This window comes from Rhamphochromis sp. 'chilingali', assembly GCF_963969265.1.
Source record: "Rhamphochromis sp. 'chilingali' genome assembly, chromosome: 1".
Lineage (NCBI taxonomy): Eukaryota > Metazoa > Chordata > Actinopteri > Cichliformes > Cichlidae > Rhamphochromis > Rhamphochromis sp. 'chilingali'.
This window is the reverse complement of record NC_137929.1, coordinates 31,272,118-31,291,970: the sequence shown is the minus strand read 5'-3', so window position 1 is coordinate 31,291,970 and position 19,853 is coordinate 31,272,118. Positions and strand designations below refer to the sequence as shown.

The following is a 19,853-nucleotide window of genomic DNA, read 5'->3' as shown; positions in this document are numbered from 1 at the left end:
AACTAACTTTTGTTTGCATTTTCTAATACTCACCAGAAGTTACTGATACTGTCTCAGGAACTATTTGGATGGTGAAATTAATGCTGGAACTGTTAATAGCATCTTTTAAAGCTTGAACAATAGTAATATTTTCTGGGACTTGTGCATTGGGAATTGTTTGATTGAACACAAGCTCCACCAATGCCTCAGTTCTATCCACTCGTTTTTGGACTATAACAGATCTGTGTCATGAAAGAGAGTGAGGCAGATGTTACATGTCACTTTTAACATTCAAAATGAAATTTAATTAATAAGTGTGTGAAAAATAACCAGTGTTAAAAAACATGTACCTGAACCGAATCACAATGGCACGGATGAAGTTAGCAAATTGTGCTCTGTATATTCTATCACACTGCAAAAAATAAACACAAAAAGAAAATTTAAACCAGGTGAAACAACTTCAAAATTACATTTTCTAAAAACCCTTATTTAAAATATATGATTTGAAATACATCTATCTTTTGCTTCTAGATTTGTTCTCTTGATACTGTTTCAGTCAACATGTAATTTGTATTAAGTTCAAACATTACTCACTGTCTCTTCAACTCGTTTTTTGCGATCTTGATATGCAATGCTGTTGGGGTCTTCGAGATCAGGTACATATGGTTCAAGGAACTGTAGAAACAGAACAATTTGGACAGGTCCAGTTGGTGCTTTTGTAGTTGGGATAGTGGTTGGAGTTGCTGCAACTGTTGTTGTAGTTGCAGTTGTTTCTGGTGGAGTGGCTGTTGTTGGAGCAGTGTCACTGATGTTGATGGAGGCCCTTTCAATGTCAAAGCCGCTCACATTTGAGGCTTGACCGATCAAAACATTCCTAATCTCAGTGTAGTTTGGGACAGAAAAGTTTACAAACTGAAGTTCCATGGTGTTGATGACTGATCCCTTCCTGCAAATGCAGAAACACAAGTTATTGTTTTGAATATTAGCTTTTTAGGTCAGTGCCCTACATGATATGTCAAAATATGGAAATTACCTGAAGCTCACCACATCCAAGGAGACAAAGGAAGAGGGGAAGGCCTTACTGTAAACAGGTTGAATCTACACACACAAAAGAGATTTTCTTAAAACTATTTTTTCTGTTGTATTTTTTTAAATATTTGAAATACGTATGAACATTATAGACATTTTCTTGTGTGTGGAAAGTTCATCCCTTTGAATGAAGAATAACAAAACAGAAATTATATTGAACTGAAGAGCTCTGTAGGTATTGAAACAGACTGATGTGTTAGGATTACGGTCATGGTAGAGGTGCTTATGTAGTTAAACAAAAAAAATTAACATGAAAATATTGTTGGAAAAGGGCATTAACCTAATACTGAGAGGAAATTAATTTCACAAAGGATTTTGGGAAAAACAGTTACTGACCTGTGTCTTTATCATTAAAGATCGACTTATAAAGGCTGCAGATGATGAATTCAACAAGTCTGTTTCAAAATTGCTCTGAAGTGATCTGAATGTGACATATCTCATTACTGTATCCCTGCCAGTTGTTGGAGGGATTGTTGTGTTTTGAACTGCTGTTGTGGTTGATGAAGGAGCGGTCATGGTGAATGGAAGGGCAGTGGTGGAGGGTGGGGCTTTGGTGGTTGATGGGGAAGGGGCCGTCACTGTTGGAGGTGCAGTCGTGGTTGTTGTTGCAGCTGTTATGGTTGTCAGAGATGCTGTTGTGGTTGTTGGAGCTGTGGTTGTTGGTGTTGCTGTTCTGGTTGTTGGAGCTGCAGTAATGGTTGTTGGTGCGGTGGTTATTGATGTTGGAGCTGTAGTTGTGGTTGTTGGAGCAGGTGCTGTGGTTAGTGGAGCTGCAGTTGTGGTTGTTGTTGCGGCTGTTATGGTTGTCAGAGCTGCTGTTGTGGTTGTTGGAGCTGTGGTTGTGGTTGTTAGTGTTGCTGTTGTGATGGTTGGAGATGCAGTCATGGTTGTTGGTGCGGCGGTTGTGCTTGCTGGAGCTGCAGTCGTGGTTATTGGAGCTGCAGTCATGGTTGTTGGTGCGGCAGTTGTTGATGTTGGAGCTGTAGTTGTGGCTGTTGGAGCTGCAGTTGTGGTTGTTGGTGCGGCAGTTGTGAATATTGGAGCTGTAGGTGTGGTTGTTGGTGGGGCTGTTGTGGTTGTTGGTGCGGTGGTTGTTGAAGTTGGAGTTGTAATTGTGGTTGGTAGAGCGGCTGTTGTGGTTGTTGGAGCTGTGGTTGTGGTTGTTAGTGTTGCTGTTGTGATGGTTGGAGCTGCAGTCATGGTTGTTGGTGCGGCGGTTGTGCTTGCTGGAGCTGCACTCGTGGTTGTTGGAGCTGCAGTCGTGGTTATTGGAGCTACGGTCATGGTTGTTGGTGCGGTGGTTGTGGATGGTGGAGCTGTAGTTGTGGTTGTTGGAGCAGGTGCTGTGGTGGCTGGTGTTGGTGCGGCTGTTGTGGTTGTTGGAGCTGCAGTCGTGTTTGTTGGTGCGGCAGTTGTGGATATTGGAGCTGCAGTTGTGGTTGTTGGTGCGGCAGTTGTGGATATTGGAGCTGTAGGTGTGGTTGTTGGTGGGGCTGTTGTGGTTGTTGGTGCGGTGGTTGTTGAAGTTGGAGTTGTAATTGTGGTTGGTGGAGCGGCTGTTGTGGTTGTTGGAGCAGGTGTAGTGGTTGTAAGAGCTTGAGTCGTGGTTGTTGGTTCGGCTGTTGTGGTTGTTGGAGCAGGTGTAGTGGTCGTTGGCGCTGCAGTCGTGGTTGTTGGTGCGGCTGTTGTGGTTGTTGGAGTTGCAGTCGTGGTTGTTGGCGCTGCAGTCGTGGTTGTTGGTGCGGCTGTTGTGGTTGTTGGAGCTGTGGTTGTGGTTGTTAGTGTTGCTGTTGTGATGGTTGGAGATGCAGTCATGGTTGTTGGTGCGGCGGTTGTGCTTGCTGGAGCTGCAGTCGTGGTTATTGGAGCTGCAGTCATGGTTGTTGGTGCGGCAGTTGTTGATGTTGGAGCTGTAGTTGTGGCTGTTGGAGCTGCAGTTGTGGTTGTTGGTGCGGCAGTTGTGAATATTGGAGCTGTAGGTGTGGTTGTTGGTGGGGCTGTTGTGGTTGTTGGTGCGGTGGTTGTTGAAGTTGGAGTTGTAATTGTGGTTGGTAGAGCGGCTGTTGTGGTTGTTGGAGCTGTGGTTGTGGTTGTTAGTGTTGCTGTTGTGATGGTTGGAGCTGCAGTCATGGTTGTTGGTGCGGCGGTTGTGCTTGCTGGAGCTGCACTCGTGGTTGTTGGAGCTGCAGTCGTGGTTATTGGAGCTACGGTCATGGTTGTTGGTGCGGTGGTTGTGGATGGTGGAGCTGTAGTTGTGGTTGTTGGAGCAGGTGCTGTGGTGGCTGGTGTTGGTGCGGCTGTTGTGGTTGTTGGAGCTGCAGTCGTGTTTGTTGGTGCGGCAGTTGTGGATATTGGAGCTGCAGTTGTGGTTGCTGGTGCGGCAGTTGTGGATATTGGAGCTGTAGGTGTGGTTGTTGGTGGGGCTGTTGTGGTTGTTGGTGCGGTGGTTGTTGAAGTTGGAGTTGTAATTGTGGTTGGTGGAGCGGCTGTTGTGGTTGTTGGAGCAGGTGTAGTGGTTGTAAGAGCTTGAGTCGTGGTTGTTGGTTCGGCTGTTGTGGTTGTTGGAGCAGGTGTAGTGGTCGTTGGCGCTGCAGTCGTGGTTGTTGGTGCGGCTGTTGTGGTTGTTGGAGTTGCAGTCGTGGTTGTTGGCGCTGCAGTCGTGGTTGTTGGTGCGGCTGTTGTGGTTGTTGGAGCTGCAGTCGTGGTTGTTGGTGCTGTTGTTATGGTTGTCGGAGCGGGTGTCGTGGTTGTTGAAGCTGCAGTCGAGGTTGTTTGTGCTCCAGTTGTGGTTGTTGGAGCTGTAGTTGTGGTTGTTGGTGCGGCTGTTGTGGATGTCGGTGCTGCTGTTGTGGTTGGTGGAGCTGCAGTCGTAGTTGTTGCCTCAGCTGTTGTGGATGTTGGTGCGGTGGTTGTTGGTGCAGCTGTTGTGGTTGTTGGAGCTGCAGTTGTTGGTGTGCCTGTTGTCATTGTTAGAGCTGCACTTGTGGTTGTTGGAGCCGCACTTGTGGATGTTGGTGCGGCTGTTGTGGTTGTTGGAGCCGGTGTTGTGGTTGTTGGAGCGGGTGTTGTGGTTGTTGGAGCGGCTGTTGTGGTTGTTGGTGAAGGTGTTGTGGTTGTCGGAGCTGCAGTGGTGGTCGTTGGTGCGCTTGTTGTGGTTGTGGGCGCTGCAGTAGTGGTTGTTGGTGCGGATGTTGTGGTTGTTGGAGCGGGTGTCATGGTTGTTGTAGCTGTAGTCGTGGTTGTTGGTGCAGCTGTTGTGGTTGTTGGAGCTGCAGTCGTGGTTGTTTGTTCTCCGGTCGTGGTTGTTGGAGCTGCAGTCGTGGTTGTTGGTATGGCTGTTGTGGTTGTCGGTGAAGGTGTTGTGGTTGTGGGCGCTGCAGTAGTGGTTGTTTGTTCTCCGGTCGTGGTTGTTGGAGCTGCAGTTGTGGTTGTCGGTCCAGCTGTTGTGGCTGTTGGAGCTGCAGTCGTGGTTGTTGGAGGTACATTCGTCGTTGTTGGTGTGGCTGTTGTGGATGTTGGTGTGGGTGTTGTGGTGGTTGGAGTTGCAGTCGTGGTTGTTGAGGCGGCTGTTGTGGTTGTTGGTGTGGCTGTTGTGGATGTTGTTGCTGCAATTGTAGTTGTTGGAGCCGCTGTTGTGGTTGTTGAAGCTTCAGTTGTGGTTGTTGGTGTGGCTGTTGTCGTTGTTGAAGCTGCAGTCGTGGTTGTTGGAGCTGCAGTTGTGGTTGTTGGAGCTGCAGTTGCGGTTGTTGGTGCAGCTGTTGTGGCTGTTGGAGCGGGTGTAGTGGTTGTCGGAGCTGCAGTCGTGGTTGTGGGTGCGGCTGTTGTGGTTGTTGGTGCGGTTGTTGTGGTTGTTGGAGCTGCAGTCGTGGTTGTGGGTGCGGCTGTTGTGGTTGTTGGAGCTGCAGTAGTGGTTGTTGGTGCGGCTGTTGTGGTTGTTGGAGCTGCAGTTGTTGCTGTTGGACCGACTGTTGTGGTTGTTGGAGCTGCTGTTGTGGTTGTTGGTGCTGCTGTTGTGGTTGTTGGAGCTGCAGTCGGGGTTGTTGTTGCTGCTGTTGTGGTTGTTGGAGGTACAGTCTTCGTTGTTGGTGCGGCTGTTGTGGATGTTGGTGCGGGTGTTGTGGTGCTTGGAGCTTCAGTCGTGGTTGTTTGTGCTCCAGTCGTGGTTGTTGGAGCTTCAGTTGTGGTTGTTGGTGCGGCTGTTGTGGTTGTTGGTACTGCTGTTGTGGTTGTTGGAGCTGCAGTCGTGGTTGTTGTTGCTGCTGTTGTGGTTGTTGGTGCTGCTGTTGTGGTTGTTGGAGCTGCAGTCGGGGTTGTTGGAGCTGCACTTGTGGTTGTTGGAGCTGCAGTTGTGGTTGTTGGTGCGGCTGTTGTGGCTGTTGGAGCGGGTGTAGTGGTTGTTGGAGCTGCAGTCGTGGTTGTGGGTGCGATTGTTGTGGTTGTTTGTGCGGCAGTCGTGGTTGTTGGAGGTACAGTCTTCGTTGTTGGTGCGGCTGTTGTGGATGTTGGTGCGGGTGTTGTGGTGCTTGGAGCTTCAGTCGTGGTTGTTTGTGCTCCAGTCGTGGTTGTTGGAGCTTCAGTTGTGGTTGTTGGTGCGGCTGTTGTGGTTGTTGGTACGGCTGTTGTGGTTGTTGGAGCTGCAGTCTTGGTTGTTGTTGCTGCTGTTGTGGTTGTTGGTGCTGCTGTTGTGGTTGTTGGAACTGCAGTTGTGGTTGTTGGTGTGGCGGTTGTGGTTGTTGGAGCTGCAGTCGTGGTTGTTGGAGCTGCAGTCGTGGTTGTTGGAGCTGCAGTTGTGGTTGTTGGTGCGGCTGTTGTGGTTGTTGGAGTGGGTGTAGTGGTTTTTGGAGCAGCAGTTGTGGTTGTTGGAGCTGCAGTTGTGGTCGTCGGTGCGGCTGTTGTGGTTGTTGGAGCTGCAGTTGTGGTCGTTGGAGGTACAGTCGTCGTTGTTGTATCTGTAGTTGGAGTTGTAGTTGTCGTAGTTGGATAAGTATCACTGACAGTGATGGAGGCTGTGTCAATGTCAAAACCTGTCACAATTGAGGCTTGACTGATCAAAACATCCCTAATATCATTGTGATTTGGAACCGGTGACTCAAATTGAAGCTCCATGGTGTTGATGACTGATCCCTTCCTTTAAATGAGACAAAAATTATAGTTTTTGAATATTTAGGGCTTTAGGTTAGTGCTCTTAACATCAAATGTCAAAATAATGAAATTACCTGAAGTTGACAACGGCCAAGGAGCGAAACGAAGGAAATGCCTTTTTGTAAGCAGGTTCAATCTGCAGTCACAAAACGATTTTCTTAAAACAATGTTTATCTGTTTGTAAAAGTGACAAATTGTGCAGCAAAATATCAAAAAAGGAGACATATTAAAAGAGGAAATCTAAGAACTTTCCCTCTATAGTGAGTAGTTTTGATGGTTCAGTCCAAAGACAGGACTTGCGATATGAAGTTTTTATCCTTGTGATACATCATGACTTAACCTGTCCTTTAAGATCAGCAATATCATTCCTTTTTTTCCCCTTTTTTTAAATGAGCCACTTGAGAAACAAATTTTTTGTAGCCCTATGCCAAGAAGCTCAATTCAGTTGTGTTTAATGTAAAACAAGAATACTTTGTCAATTTTTTAATCAAAGATGGTGCTGCCACGTGCAGACGCCTTCCTGAGACTATGCACCTTTTTAGTTGTTTGCTTATTTTTTGCTCTGGTTTACATCCCAAAATCCTCTAGTTTTATAGCCAGAGTCCTTAGAGAGAACCCATGTTTAAATAAAGAAAACATGCAATTTCCACACAGAAAGATCCCAGAGTCAAACTTTTTTTGCAAGGAAGAAACACCGCTTACCAAGAGTCCACTGAGCTACCGTTTTGTATAAACCATGCATGTGGATTTTTTTGTGTGTCAGAGGTTCAAAGCCTTTCATATTAAAGTACTTAAAATTCTGCACGCATTTTTGAAGTGTTTCTTCCTCACTCGGGGAGAGAAATGTAATGTGTTTAATGTTGAATAAATGCAATAAAGTGAGGTTCAATGCATGAGTTTGAGATGCAAAAGACAGTAGACAGTTGAGTGAAAGAGAATATGCATCTGTGTTTGTTAAACTTCATCACTGAAAATCTTTGTTCAAATATAAAGTGCTTTGGCACCAGTAAAAACGTCTTCAAAAAACTTAAAGAAGTCCAGACGCTTTTCTTTGCAAGCTCCTTTGACTACGATGACCTGGATGACTGAGAACCTTCACAGACATACCACCGGTAAAAACAGACTCCAGAAAAAACAAGCTCAAAAACACTCGATGTATAAAGCTTAGAAAAAAAAACTTTAAAAGGTTGGAAGCAAAGGTTAAGTAGTTGACTTGTTTTTGGTTTTTTTAAAAAGTATTTTGTGTTTTAATGGGTATTCCTAAGAATTAACCTTGATATTGCTTTCCACAGAGTAGGCAAGCAGCGTTAGACAACAGTCTAGACAGCAGTGAAAAATTACCTGTTTCTTGATTGATGCAGCTCGGTTTGTAAAAGCTTCAGACAACGAATCTGACAGGTCACTTGTAAAAGTGCTTTGTATGGATCGGAAAACAACATATCTAGTCGTTGTAGTTGGTGCAGGTGTCGTGGTTGTTGGTGCAGCTGTTGTGGTTGTTGGAACTGCAGTTGTGGTTGTTGGAACTGCAGTCGTGGTTGTTGGAGCTGCAGTCGTGGTTGTTGGAGCTGCAGTAGTGGTTGTTGGAGCTGTAGTCGTGGTTGTTGGAGCTGCAGTTGTGGTTGTTGGTGCGGCTGTTGTGGATGTCGGTGCTGCTGTTGTGGTTGGTGGAGCTGCAGTCGTAGTTGTTGCCTCAGCTGTTGTGGATGTTGGTGCGGTGGTTGTTGGTGCAGCTGTTGTGGTTGTTGGAGCTGCAGTTGTTGGTGTGCCTGTTGTCATTGTTAGAGCTGCACTTGTGGTTGTTGGAGCCGCACTTGTGGATGTTGGTGCGGCTGTTGTGGTTGTTGGAGCCGGTGTTGTGGTTGTTGGAGCGGGTGTTGTGGTTGTTGGAGCGGCTGTTGTGGTTGTTGGTGAAGGTGTTGTGGTTGTCGGAGCTGCAGTGGTGGTCGTTGGTGCGCTTGTTGTGGTTGTGGGCGCTGCAGTAGTGGTTGTTGGTGCGGATGTTGTGGTTGTTGGAGCGGGTGTCATGGTTGTTGTAGCTGTAGTCGTGGTTGTTGGTACGGCTGTTGTGGTTGTTGGAACTGCAGTTGTGGTTGTTGGTGCGGCTGTTGTGGTTGTTGGAGCGGGTGTAGTGGTTGTTGGAGCTGCAGTCGTGGTTGTTGTTGCTGCTGTTGTGGTTGTTGGTGCTGCTGTTGTGGTTGTTGGAACAGCAGTTGTGGTTGTTGGTGGAGCTGTTGTGGTTGTTGGAGCTGCAGTCGTGGTTGTTGGAGTTGCAGTAGGGGTTGTTGGAGCTGCAGACGTGGTTGTTGGAGCTGCAGTCGTGGTTGTTGGAGCTGCAGTTGTGGTTGTTGGAGCGACTGTTGTGGTTGTTGGAGCTGCAGTCGTGGTTGTGGGTGCGGCTGTTGTGGTTGTTGATGCGCTTGTTGTGGTTGTTGGTGCTGCTGTTGTGGTTGTTGGAACTGCAGTTGTGGTTGTTGGAGCGACTGTTGTGGTTGTTGGAGCTGCAGTTGTGGTTGTGGGTGCGGCTGTTGTGGTTGTTGGAGCTGCAGTCGTGGTTGTTGGAGCTGCAGTCGTGGTTGTTGGGGCTGCAGTCGTGGTTGTTGGAGCTGCAGACGTGGTTGTTGGAGCTGCAGTCGTGGTTGTTGGAGCTGCAGTTGTGGTTGTTGGAGCGACTGTTGTGGTTGTTGGAGCTGCAGTCGTGGTTGTGGGTGCGGCTGTTGTGGTTGTTGATGCGCTTGTTGTGGTTGTTGGTGCTGCTGTTGTGGTTGTTGGAACTGCAGTTGTGGTTGTTGGAGCGACTGTTGTGGTTGTTGGAGCTGCAGTATTGGTTGTTGGAGCGACTGTTGTGGTTGTTGGAGCTGCAGTCGTGTTTGTGGGTACGGCTGTTGTGGTTGTTGATGCGCCTGTTGTGGTTGTTGGTGCTGCTGTTGTGGTTGTTGGAACTGCAGTTGTGGTTGTTGGAGCGACTGTTGTGGTTGTTGGAGCTGCAGTCGTGGTTGTGGGTGCGGCTGTTGTGGTTGTTTGTGCGGCTGTTGTGGTTGTTGGAGCTGCAGTCGTGGTTGTGGGTGCAACTGTTGTCGTTGTTGGAACTGCAGTCGTGGTTGTTGGAGCAACTGTTGTGGTTGTTGGAACTGCAGTAGTGGTTGTGGGTGCGGCTGTTGTGGTTGTTGGAGCTGCAGTTGTGGTTGTTTGTGTGGCTGTTGTGGTTGTTGGAGCTGCAGTTGTGGTTGTTGGAGCGACTGTTGTGGTTGTTGGAGCTGCAGTTGTGGTTGTTTGTGTGGCTGTTGTGGTTGTTGGAGCTGCAGTTGTGGTTGTTGGAGCGACTGTTGTGGTTGTTGGAGCTGCAGTCGTGGTTGTGGGTGCAGCTGTTGTCGTTGTTGGAGCTGCAGTAGTGGTTGTTTGTGTGGCTGTTGTGGTTGTTGTTGCTGCACTTGTGGTTGTTGGAGCGACTGTTGTGGTTGTTGGAGCTGCAGTCGTGGTTGTTGGTGCGGCTGTTGTGGACGTTGGTGCGGGTGTTGTGGTTGTTGGAGCTGCAGTTGTGGTTGTTGGAGCGACTGTTGTGGTTGTTGGAGCTGCAGTCGTGGTTGTGGGTGCAGCTGTTGTCGTTGTTGGAGCTGCAGTAGTGGTTGTTTGTGTGGCTGTTGTGGTTGTTGTTGCTGCACTTGTGGTTGTTGGAGCTGCAGTTGTGGTTGTTGGAGCTGCAGTCGTGGTTGTGGGTGCAGCTGTTGTGGTTGTTGGAGCTGCAGTCGGGGTTGTTGTTGCTGCTGTTGTGGTTGTTGGAGGTACAGTCTTCGTTGTTGGTGCGGCTGTTGTGGATGTTGGTGCGGGTGTTGTGGTGCTTGGAGCTTCAGTCGTGGTTGTTTGTGCTCCAGTCGTGGTTGTTGGAGCTTCAGTTGTGGTTGTTGGTGCGGCTGTTGTGGTTGTTGGTACTGCTGTTGTGGTTGTTGGAGCTGCAGTCGTGGTTGTTGTTGCTGCTGTTGTGGTTGTTGGTGCTGCTGTTGTGGTTGTTGGAGCTGCAGTCGGGGTTGTTGGAGCTGCACTTGTGGTTTTTGGAGCTGCAGTTGTGGTTGTTGGTGCGGCTGTTGTGGCTGTTGGAGCGGGTGTAGTGGTTGTTGGAGCTGCAGTCGTGGTTGTGGGTGCGATTGTTGTGGTTGTTTGTGCGGCAGTCGTGGTTGTTGGAGGTACAGTCTTCGTTGTTGGTGCGGCTGTTGTGGTTGTTGGTGCGGGTGTTGTGGTGCTTGGAGCTTCAGTCGTGGTTGTTTGTGCTCCAGTCGTGGTTGTTGGAGCTTCAGTTGTGGTTGTTGGTGCGGCTGTTGTGGTTGTTGGTACGGCTGTTGTGGTTGTTGGAGCTGCAGTCTTGGTTGTTGTTGCTGCTGTTGTGGTTGTTGGTGCTGCTGTTGTGGTTGTTGGAACTGCAGTTGTGGTTGTTGGTGTGGCGGTTGTGGTTGTTGGAGCTGCAGTCGTGGTTGTTGGAGCTGCAGTCGTGGTTGTTGGAGCTGCAGTTGTGGTTGTTGGTGCGGCTGTTGTGGTTGTTGGAGTGGGTGTAGTGGTTTTTGGAGCAGCAGTTGTGGTTGTTGGAGCTGCAGTTGTGGTCGTCGGTGCGGCTGTTGTGGTTGTTGGAGCTGCAGTTGTGGTCGTTGGAGGTACAGTCGTCGTTGTTGTATCTGTAGTTGGAGTTGTAGTTGTCGTAGTTGGATAAGTATCACTGACAGTGATGGAGGCTGTGTCAATGTCAAAACCTGTCACAATTGAGGCTTGACTGATCAAAACATCCCTAATATCATTGTGATTTGGAACCGGTGACTCAAATTGAAGCTCCATGGTGTTGATGACTGATCCCTTCCTTTAAATGAGACAAAAATTATAGTTTTTGAATATTTAGGGCTTTAGGTTAGTGCTCTTAACATCAAATGTCAAAATAATGAAATTACCTGAAGTTGACAACGGCCAAGGAGCGAAACGAAGGAAATGCCTTTTTGTAAGCAGGTTCAATCTGCAGTCACAAAACGATTTTCTTAAAACAATGTTTATCTGTTTGTAAAAGTGACAAATTGTGCAGCAAAATATCAAAAAAGGAGACATATTAAAAGAGGAAATCTAAGAACTTTCCCTCTATAGTGAGTAGTTTTGATGGTTCAGTCCAAAGACAGGACTTGCGATATGAAGTTTTTATCCTTGTGATACATCATGACTTAACCTGTCCTTTAAGATCAGCAATATCATTCCTTTTTTTCCCCTTTTTTTAAATGAGCCACTTGAGAAACAAATTTTTTGTAGCCCTATGCCAAGAAGCTCAATTCAGTTGTGTTTAATGTAAAACAAGAATACTTTGTCAATTTTTTAATCAAAGATGGTGCTGCCACGTGCAGACGCCTTCCTGAGACTATGCACCTTTTTAGTTGTTTGCTTATTTTTTGCTCTGGTTTACATCCCAAAATCCTCTAGTTTTATAGCCAGAGTCCTTAGAGAGAACCCATGTTTAAATAAAGAAAACATGCAATTTCCACACAGAAAGATCCCAGAGTCAAACTTTTTTTGCAAGGAAGAAACACCGCTTACCAAGAGTCCACTGAGCTACCGTTTTGTATAAACCATGCATGTGGATTTTTTTGTGTGTCAGAGGTTCAAAGCCTTTCATATTAAAGTACTTAAAATTCTGCACGCATTTTTGAAGTGTTTCTTCCTCACTCGGGGAGAGAAATGTAATGTGTTTAATGTTGAATAAATGCAATAAAGTGAGGTTCAATGCATGAGTTTGAGATGCAAAAGACAGTAGACAGTTGAGTGAAAGAGAATATGCATCTGTGTTTGTTAAACTTCATCACTGAAAATCTTTGTTCAAATATAAAGTGCTTTGGCACCAGTAAAAACGTCTTCAAAAAACTTAAAGAAGTCCAGACGCTTTTCTTTGCAAGCTCCTTTGACTACGATGACCTGGATGACTGAGAACCTTCACAGACATACCACCGGTAAAAACAGACTCCAGAAAAAACAAGCTCAAAAACACTCGATGTATAAAGCTTAGAAAAAAAAACTTTAAAAGGTTGGAAGCAAAGGTTAAGTAGTTGACTTGTTTTTGGTTTTTTTAAAAAGTATTTTGTGTTTTAATGGGTATTCCTAAGAATTAACCTTGATATTGCTTTCCACAGAGTAGGCAAGCAGCGTTAGACAACAGTCTAGACAGCAGTGAAAAATTACCTGTTTCTTGATTGATGCAGCTCGGTTTGTAAAAGCTTCAGACAACGAATCTGACAGGTCACTTGTAAAAGTGCTTTGTATGGATCGGAAAACAACATATCTAGTCGTTGTAGTTGGTGCAGGTGTCGTGGTTGTTGGTGCAGCTGTTGTGGTTGTTGGAACTGCAGTTGTGGTTGTTGGAGCTGCAGTCGTGGTTGTTGGAGCTGCAGTAGTGGTTGTTGGAGCTGTAGTCGTGGTTGTTGGAGCTGCAGTTGTGGTTGTTGGTGCGGCTGTTGTGGATGTCGGTGCTGCTGTTGTGGTTGGTGGAGCTGCAGTCGTAGTTGTTGCCTCAGCTGTTGTGGATGTTGGTGCGGTGGTTGTTGGTGCAGCTGTTGTGGTTGTTGGAGCTGCAGTTGTTGGTGTGCCTGTTGTCATTGTTAGAGCTGCACTTGTGGTTGTTGGAGCCGCACTTGTGGATGTTGGTGCGGCTGTTGTGGTTGTTGGAGCCGGTGTTGTGGTTGTTGGAGCGGCTGTTGTGGTTGTTGGTGAAGGTGTTGTGGTTGTCGGAGCTGCAGTGGTGGTCGTTGGTGCGCTTGTTGTGGTTGTGGGCGCTGCAGTAGTGGTTGTTGGTGCGGATGTTGTGGTTGTTGGAGCGGGTGTCATGGTTGTTGTAGCTGTAGTCGTGGTTGTTGGTACGGCTGTTGTGGTTGTTGGAACTGCAGTTGTGGTTGTTGGTGCGGCTGTTGTGGTTGTTGGAGCGGGTGTAGTGGTTGTTGGAGCTGCAGTCGTGGTTGTTGTTGCTGCTGTTGTGGTTGTTGGTGCTGCTGTTGTGGTTGTTGGAACAGCAGTTGTGGTTGTTGGTGGAGCTGTTGTGGTTGTTGGAGCTGCAGTCGTGGTTGTTGGAGTTGCAGTAGGGGTTGTTGGAGCTGCAGACGTGGTTGTTGGAGCTGCAGTCGTGGTTGTTGGAGCTGCAGTTGTGGTTGTTGGAGCGACTGTTGTGGTTGTTGGAGCTGCAGTCGTGGTTGTGGGTGCGGCTGTTGTGGTTGTTGATGCGCTTGTTGTGGTTGTTGGTGCTGCTGTTGTGGTTGTTGGAACTGCAGTTGTGGTTGTTGGAGCGACTGTTGTGGTTGTTGGAGCTGCAGTTGTGGTTGTGGGTGCGGCTGTTGTGGTTGTTGGAGCTGCAGTCGTGGTTGTTGGAGCTGCAGTCGTGGTTGTTGGGGCTGCAGTCGTGGTTGTTGGAGCTGCAGACGTGGTTGTTGGAGCTGCAGTCGTGGTTGTTGGAGCTGCAGTTGTGGTTGTTGGAGCGACTGTTGTGGTTGTTGGAGCTGCAGTCGTGGTTGTGGGTGCGGCTGTTGTGGTTGTTGATGCGCTTGTTGTGGTTGTTGGTGCTGCTGTTGTGGTTGTTGGAACTGCAGTTGTGGTTGTTGGAGCGACTGTTGTGGTTGTTGGAGCTGCAGTTGTGGTTGTTGGAGCGACTGTTGTGGTTGTTGGAGCTGCAGTCGTGGTTGTGGGTGCGGCTGTTGTGGTTGTTGATGCGCCTGTTGTGGTTGTTGGTGCTGCTGTTGTGGTTGTTGGAACTGCAGTTGTGGTTGTTGGAGCGACTGTTGTGGTTGTTGGAGCTGCAGTCGTGGTTGTGGGTGCGGCTGTTGTGGTTGTTGGTGCGGCTGTTGTGGTTGTTGGAGCTGCAGTCGTGGTTGTGGGTGCAACTGTTGTCGTTGTTGGAACTGCAGTCGTGGTTGTTGGAGCGACTGTTGTGGTTGTTGGAGCTGCAGTCGTAGTTGTGGGTGCAGCTGTTGTCATTGTTGGAGCTGCAGTAGTGGTTGTGGGTGCGGCTGTTGTGGTTGTTGGAGCTGCAGTTGTGGTTGTTTGTGTGGCTGTTGTGGTTGTTGGAGCTGCAGTTGTGGTTGTTGGAGCGACTGTTGTGGTTGTTGGAGCTGCAGTTGTGGTTGTTTGTGCGGCTGTTGTGGTTGTTGGAGCTGCAGTTGTGGTTGTTTGCGTGGCTGTTGTGGTTGTTGGAGCTGCAGTCGTGGTTGTGGGTGCAGCTGTTGTCGTTGTTGGAGCTGCAGTAGTGGTTGTTTGTGTGGCTGTTGTGGTTGTTGTTGCTGCACTTGTGGTTGTTGGAGCGACTGTTGTGGTTGTTGGAGCTGCAGTCGTGGTTGTTGGTGCGGCTGTTGTGGACGTTGGTGCGGGTGTTGTGGTTGTTGGAGCGACTGTTGTGGTTGTTGGAGCTGCAGTCGTGGTTGTGGGTGCAGCTGTTGTCGTTGTTGGAGCTGCAGTAGTGGTTGTTTGTGTGGCTGTTGTGGTTGTTGTTGCTGCACTTGTGGTTGTTGGAGCTGCAGTTGTGGTTGTTGGAGCTGCAGTCGTGGTTGTGGGTGCAGCTGTTGTGGTTGTTGGAGCTGCAGTCGTGGTTGTGGGTGCGGCTGTTGTGGTTGTTGGAGCTGCAGTAGTGGTTGTTTGTGTGGCTGTTGTGGTTGTTGGAGCTGCAGTTGTGGTTGTTGGAGCGACTGTTGTGGTTGTTGGAGCTGCAGTCGTAGTTGTGGGTGCAGCTGTTGTCGTTGTTGGAGCTGCAGTAGTGGTTGTTTGCGTGGCTGTTGTGGTTGTTGGAGCTGCAGTCGTGGTTGTGGGTGCGGCTGTTGTGGTTGTTGGAGCTGCAGTTGTGGTTGTTTGTGTGGCTGTTGTGGTTGTTGGAGCTGCAGTTGTGGTTGTTGGAGCGACTGTTGTGGTTGTTGGAGCTGCAGTCGTGGTTGTGGGTGCAGCTGTTGTCGTTGTTGGAGCTGCAGTAGTGGTTGTTTGTGTGGCTGTTGTGGTTGTTGTTGCTGCACTTGTGGTTGTTGGAGCGACTGTTGTGGTTGTTGGAGCTGCAGTCGTGGTTGTTGGTGCGGCTGTTGTGGACGTTGGTGCGGGTGTTGTGGTTGTTGGAGCTGCAGTTGTGGTTGTTGGAACTGCAGTCGTGGTTGTGGGTGCAGCTGTTGTCGTTGTTGGAGCTGCAGTAGTGGTTGTTTGTGTGGCTGTTGTGGTTGTTGGAGCGACTGTTCTAGTTGTTGGAGATGTAGTTGTGGTTGTTGGTGTGGGTGTTGTGGACGTTGGTGCGGGTGTTGTGGTTGTTGGAGCTGCAGTCGTGGTTGTTTGTGCTCCAGTCGTGGTTGTTGGAGCTGCAGTTGTGGTTGTTGGTGCGGCTGTTGTGGTTGTTGGAGCTGCAGTCGTGGTTGTTGGAGCTGCAGTTGTGGTTGTTGGAGCTGCAGTTGTGGTTGTCGGTGCGGCTGTTGTGGTTGTTGGAGCGGGTGTAGTGGTTGTTGGAGCTGCAGTCGTGGTTGTTGTTGCTGCTGTTGTGGTTGTTGGTGCTGCTGTTGTGGTTGTTGGAACAGCAGTTGTGGTTGTTGGTGGAGCTGTTGTGGTTGTTGGAGCTGCAGTCGTGGTTGTTGGAGTTGCAGTAGGGGTTGTTGGAGCTGCAGACGTGGTTGTTGGAGCTGCAGTCGTGGTTGTTGGAGCTGCAGTTGTGGTTGTTGGAGCGACTGTTGTGGTTGTTGGAGCTGCAGTCGTGGTTGTGGGTGCGGCTGTTGTGGTTGTTGATGCGCTTGTTGTGGTTGTTGGTGCTGCTGTTGTGGTTGTTGGAACTGCAGTTGTGGTTGTTGGAGCGACTGTTGTGGTTGTTGGAGCTGCAGTTGTGGTTGTGGGTGCGGCTGTTGTGGTTGTTGGAGCTGCAGTCGTGGTTGTTGGAGCTGCAGTCGTGGTTGTTGGGGCTGCAGTCGTGGTTGTTGGAGCTGCAGACGTGGTTGTTGGAGCTGCAGTCGTGGTTGTTGGAGCTGCAGTTGTGGTTGTTGGAGCGACTGTTGTGGTTGTTGGAGCTGCAGTCGTGGTTGTGGGTGCGGCTGTTGTGGTTGTTGATGCGCTTGTTGTGGTTGTTGGTGCTGCTGTTGTGGTTGTTGGAACTGCAGTTGTGGTTGTTGGAGCGACTGTTGTGGTTGTTGGAGCTGCAGTTGTGGTTGTTGGAGCGACTGTTGTGGTTGTTGGAGCTGCAGTCGTGGTTGTGGGTGCGGCTGTTGTGGTTGTTGATGCGCCTGTTGTGGTTGTTGGTGCTGCTGTTGTGGTTGTTGGAACTGCAGTTGTGGTTGTTGGAGCGACTGTTGTGGTTGTTGGAGCTGCAGTCGTGGTTGTGGGTGCGGCTGTTGTGGTTGTTGGTGCGGCTGTTGTGGTTGTTGGAGCTGCAGTCGTGGTTGTGGGTGCAACTGTTGTCGTTGTTGGAACTGCAGTCGTGGTTGTTGGAGCGACTGTTGTGGTTGTTGGAGCTGCAGTCGTAGTTGTGGGTGCAGCTGTTGTCATTGTTGGAGCTGCAGTAGTGGTTGTGGGTGCGGCTGTTGTGGTTGTTGGAGCTGCAGTTGTGGTTGTTTGTGTGGCTGTTGTGGTTGTTGGAGCTGCAGTTGTGGTTGTTGGAGCGACTGTTGTGGTTGTTGGAGCTGCAGTTGTGGTTGTTTGTGCGGCTGTTGTGGTTGTTGGAGCTGCAGTTGTGGTTGTTGGAGCGACTGTTGTGGTTGTTGGAGCTGCAGTCGTGGTTGTGGGTGCAGCTGTTGTCGTTGTTGGAGCTGCAGTAGTGGTTGTTTGTGTGGCTGTTGTGGTTGTTGTTGCTGCACTTGTGGTTGTTGGAGCGACTGTTGTGGTTGTTGGAGCTGCAGTCGTGGTTGTTGGTGCGGCTGTTGTGGACGTTGGTGCGGGTGTTGTGGTTGTTGGAGCTGCAGTTGTGGTTGTTGGAGCGACTGTTGTGGTTGTTGGAGCTGCAGTCGTGGTTGTGGGTGCAGCTGTTGTCGTTGTTGGAGCTGCAGTAGTGGTTGTTTGTGTGGCTGTTGTGGTTGTTGTTGCTGCACTTGTGGTTGTTGGAGCTGCAGTTGTGGTTGTTGGAGCTGCAGTCGTGGTTGTGGGTGCAGCTGTTGTGGTTGTTGGAGCTGCAGTCGTGGTTGTGGGTGCGGCTGTTGTGGTTGTTGGAGCTGCAGTAGTGGTTGTTTGTGTGGCTGTTGTGGTTGTTGGAGCTGCAGTTGTGGTTGTTGGAGCGACTGTTGTGGTTGTTGGAGCTGCAGTCGTAGTTGTGGGTGCAGCTGTTGTCGTTGTTGGAGCTGCAGTAGTGGTTGTTTGCGTGGCTGTTGTGGTTGTTGGAGCTGCAGTCGTGGTTGTGGGTGCGGCTGTTGTGGTTGTTGGAGCGACTGTTGTGGTTGTTGGAGCTGCAGTCGTGGTTGTGGGTGCAGCTGTTGTCGTTGTTGGAGCTGCAGTAGTGGTTGTTTGTGTGGCTGTTGTGGTTGTTGTTGCTGCACTTGTGGTTGTTGGAGCTGCAGTTGTGGTTGTTGGAGCTGCAGTCGTGGTTGTGGGTGCAGCTGTTGTGGTTGTTGGAGCTGCAGTCGTGGTTGTGGGTGCGGCTGTTGTGGTTGTTGGAGCTGCAGTAGTGGTTGTTTGTGTGGCTGTTGTGGTTGTTGGAGCTGCAGTTGTGGTTGTTGGAGCGACTGTTGTGGTTGTTGGAGCTGCAGTCGTAGTTGTGGGTGCAGCTGTTGTCGTTGTTGGAGCTGCAGTAGTGGTTGTTTGCGTGGCTGTTGTGGTTGTTGGAGCTGCAGTCGTGGTTGTGGGTGCGGCTGTTGTGGTTGTTGGAGCTGCAGTTGTGGTTGTTTGTGTGGCTGTTGTGGTTGTTGGAGCTGCAGTTGTGGTTGTTGGAGCGACTGTTGTGGTTGTTGGAGCTGCAGTCGTGGTTGTGGGTGCAGCTGTTGTCGTTGTTGGAGCTGCAGTAGTGGTTGTTTGTGTGGCTGTTGTGGTTGTTGTTGCTGCACTTGTGGTTGTTGGAGCGACTGTTGTGGTTGTTGGAGCTGCAGTCGTGGTTGTTGGTGCGGCTGTTGTGGACGTTGGTGCGGGTGTTGTGGTTGTTGGAGCTGCAGTTGTGGTTGTTGGAACTGCAGTCGTGGTTGTGGGTGCAGCTGTTGTCGTTGTTGGAGCTGCAGTAGTGGTTGTTTGTGTGGCTGTTGTGGTTGTTGGAGCGACTGTTCTAGTTGTTGGAGATGTAGTTGTGGTTGTTGGTGTGGGTGTTGTGGACGTTGGTGCGGGTGTTGTGGTTGTTGGAGCTGCAGTCGTGGTTGTTTGTGCTCCAGTCGTGGTTGTTGGAGCTGCAGTTGTGGTTGTTGGTGCGGCTGTTGTGGTTGTTGGAGCTGCAGTCGTGGTTGTTGGAGCTGCAGTTGTGGTTGTTGGAGCTGCAGTTGTGGTTGTCGGTGCGGCTGTTGTGGTTGTTGGAGCTGCAGTCGTGGTTGTTGGAGGTACAGTCGTCGTTGTTGTATCTGCAGTTGGAGCTGTAGTTGTCGTAGTTGGATAAGTATCACTGACAGTGATGGAGGTTGGGTCAATGTCAAAACCTGTCACAATTGAGGCTTGACTGATCAAAACATCCCTAATATCATTGTGATTTGGAACCGGTGACTCAAATTGAAGCTCCATGGTGTTGATGACTGATCCCTTCCTTTAAATGAGACAAAAATTATAGTTTTTGAATATTTAGGGCTTTAGGTTAGTGCTCTTAACATCAAATGTCAAAATAATGAAATTACCTGAAGTTGACAACGGCCAAGGAGCGAAACGAAGGAAATGCCTTTTTGTAAGCAGGTTCAATCTGCAGTCACAAAACGATTTTCTTAAAACAATGTTTATCTGTTTGTAAAAGTGACAAATTGTGCAGCAAAATATCAAAAAAGGAGACATATTAAAAGAGGAAATCTAAGAACTTTCCCTCTATAGTGAGTAGTTTTGATGGTTCAGTCCAAAGACAGGACTTGCGATATGAAGTTTTTATCCTTGTGATACATCATGACTTAACCTGTCCTTTAAGATCAGCAATATCATTCCTTTTTTTCCCCTTTTTTTAAATGAGCCACTTGAGAAACAAATTTTTTGTAGCCCTATGCCAAGAAGCTCAATTCAGTTGTGTTTAATGTAAAACAAGAATACTTTGTCAATTTTTTAATCAAAGATGGTGCTGCCACGTGCAGACGCCTTCCTGAGACTATGCACCTTTTTAGTTGTTTGCTTATTTTTTGCTCTGGTTTACATCCCAAAATCCTCTAGTTTTATAGCCAGAGTCCTTAGAGAGAACCCATGTTTAAATAAAGAAAACATGCAATTTCCACACAGAAAGATCCCAGAGTCAAACTTTTTTTGCAAGGAAGAAACACCGCTTACCAAGAGTCCACTGAGCTACCGTTTTGTATAAACCATGCATGTGGATTTTTTGTGTGTCAGAGGTTCAAAGCCTTTCATATTAAAGTACTTAAAATTCTGCACGCATTTTTGAAGTGTTTCTTCCTCACTCGGGGAGAGAAATGTAATGTGTTTAATGTTGAATAAATGCAATAAAGTGAGGTTCAATGCATGAGTTTGAGATGCAAAAGACAGTAGACAGTTGAGTGAAAGAGAATATGCATCTGCGTTTGTTAAACTTCATCACTGAAAAT

General features: G+C 48.4%; 2 protein-coding genes across 2 annotated transcripts; both read right to left on the bottom strand.

Annotated features, from left to right (window-relative positions):
* Positions 1-1,020: 1,020 nt before the first annotated feature.
* On the bottom strand, positions 1,021-11,393 carry LOC308407750 (uncharacterized protein; the record flags this gene model as incomplete). Its single annotated transcript, XM_080899594.1, has 6 exons — positions 1,021-1,077; positions 1,405-3,948; positions 4,405-4,697; positions 10,248-10,412; positions 11,139-11,200; positions 11,361-11,393. 5 exons carry the CDS (start codon positions 11,391-11,393, stop codon positions 1,469-1,471), a joined length of 3,033 nt encoding a protein of 1,010 aa, XP_080755720.1. The 3' UTR covers positions 1,021-1,077; positions 1,405-1,468.
* Positions 10,309-19,208, bottom strand: LOC308407742 (uncharacterized protein; the record flags this gene model as incomplete). Its single annotated transcript, XM_080899582.1, has 5 exons — positions 10,309-11,050; positions 11,139-11,200; positions 12,406-13,817; positions 18,954-19,015; positions 19,176-19,208. The coding sequence occupies 3 exons, from the start codon at positions 19,206-19,208 to the stop codon at positions 12,734-12,736; spliced, it is 1,179 nt and encodes a 392-aa protein (XP_080755708.1). The 3' UTR covers positions 10,309-11,050; positions 11,139-11,200; positions 12,406-12,733.
* Between the last annotated feature and the right edge of the window lie 645 nt (positions 19,209-19,853).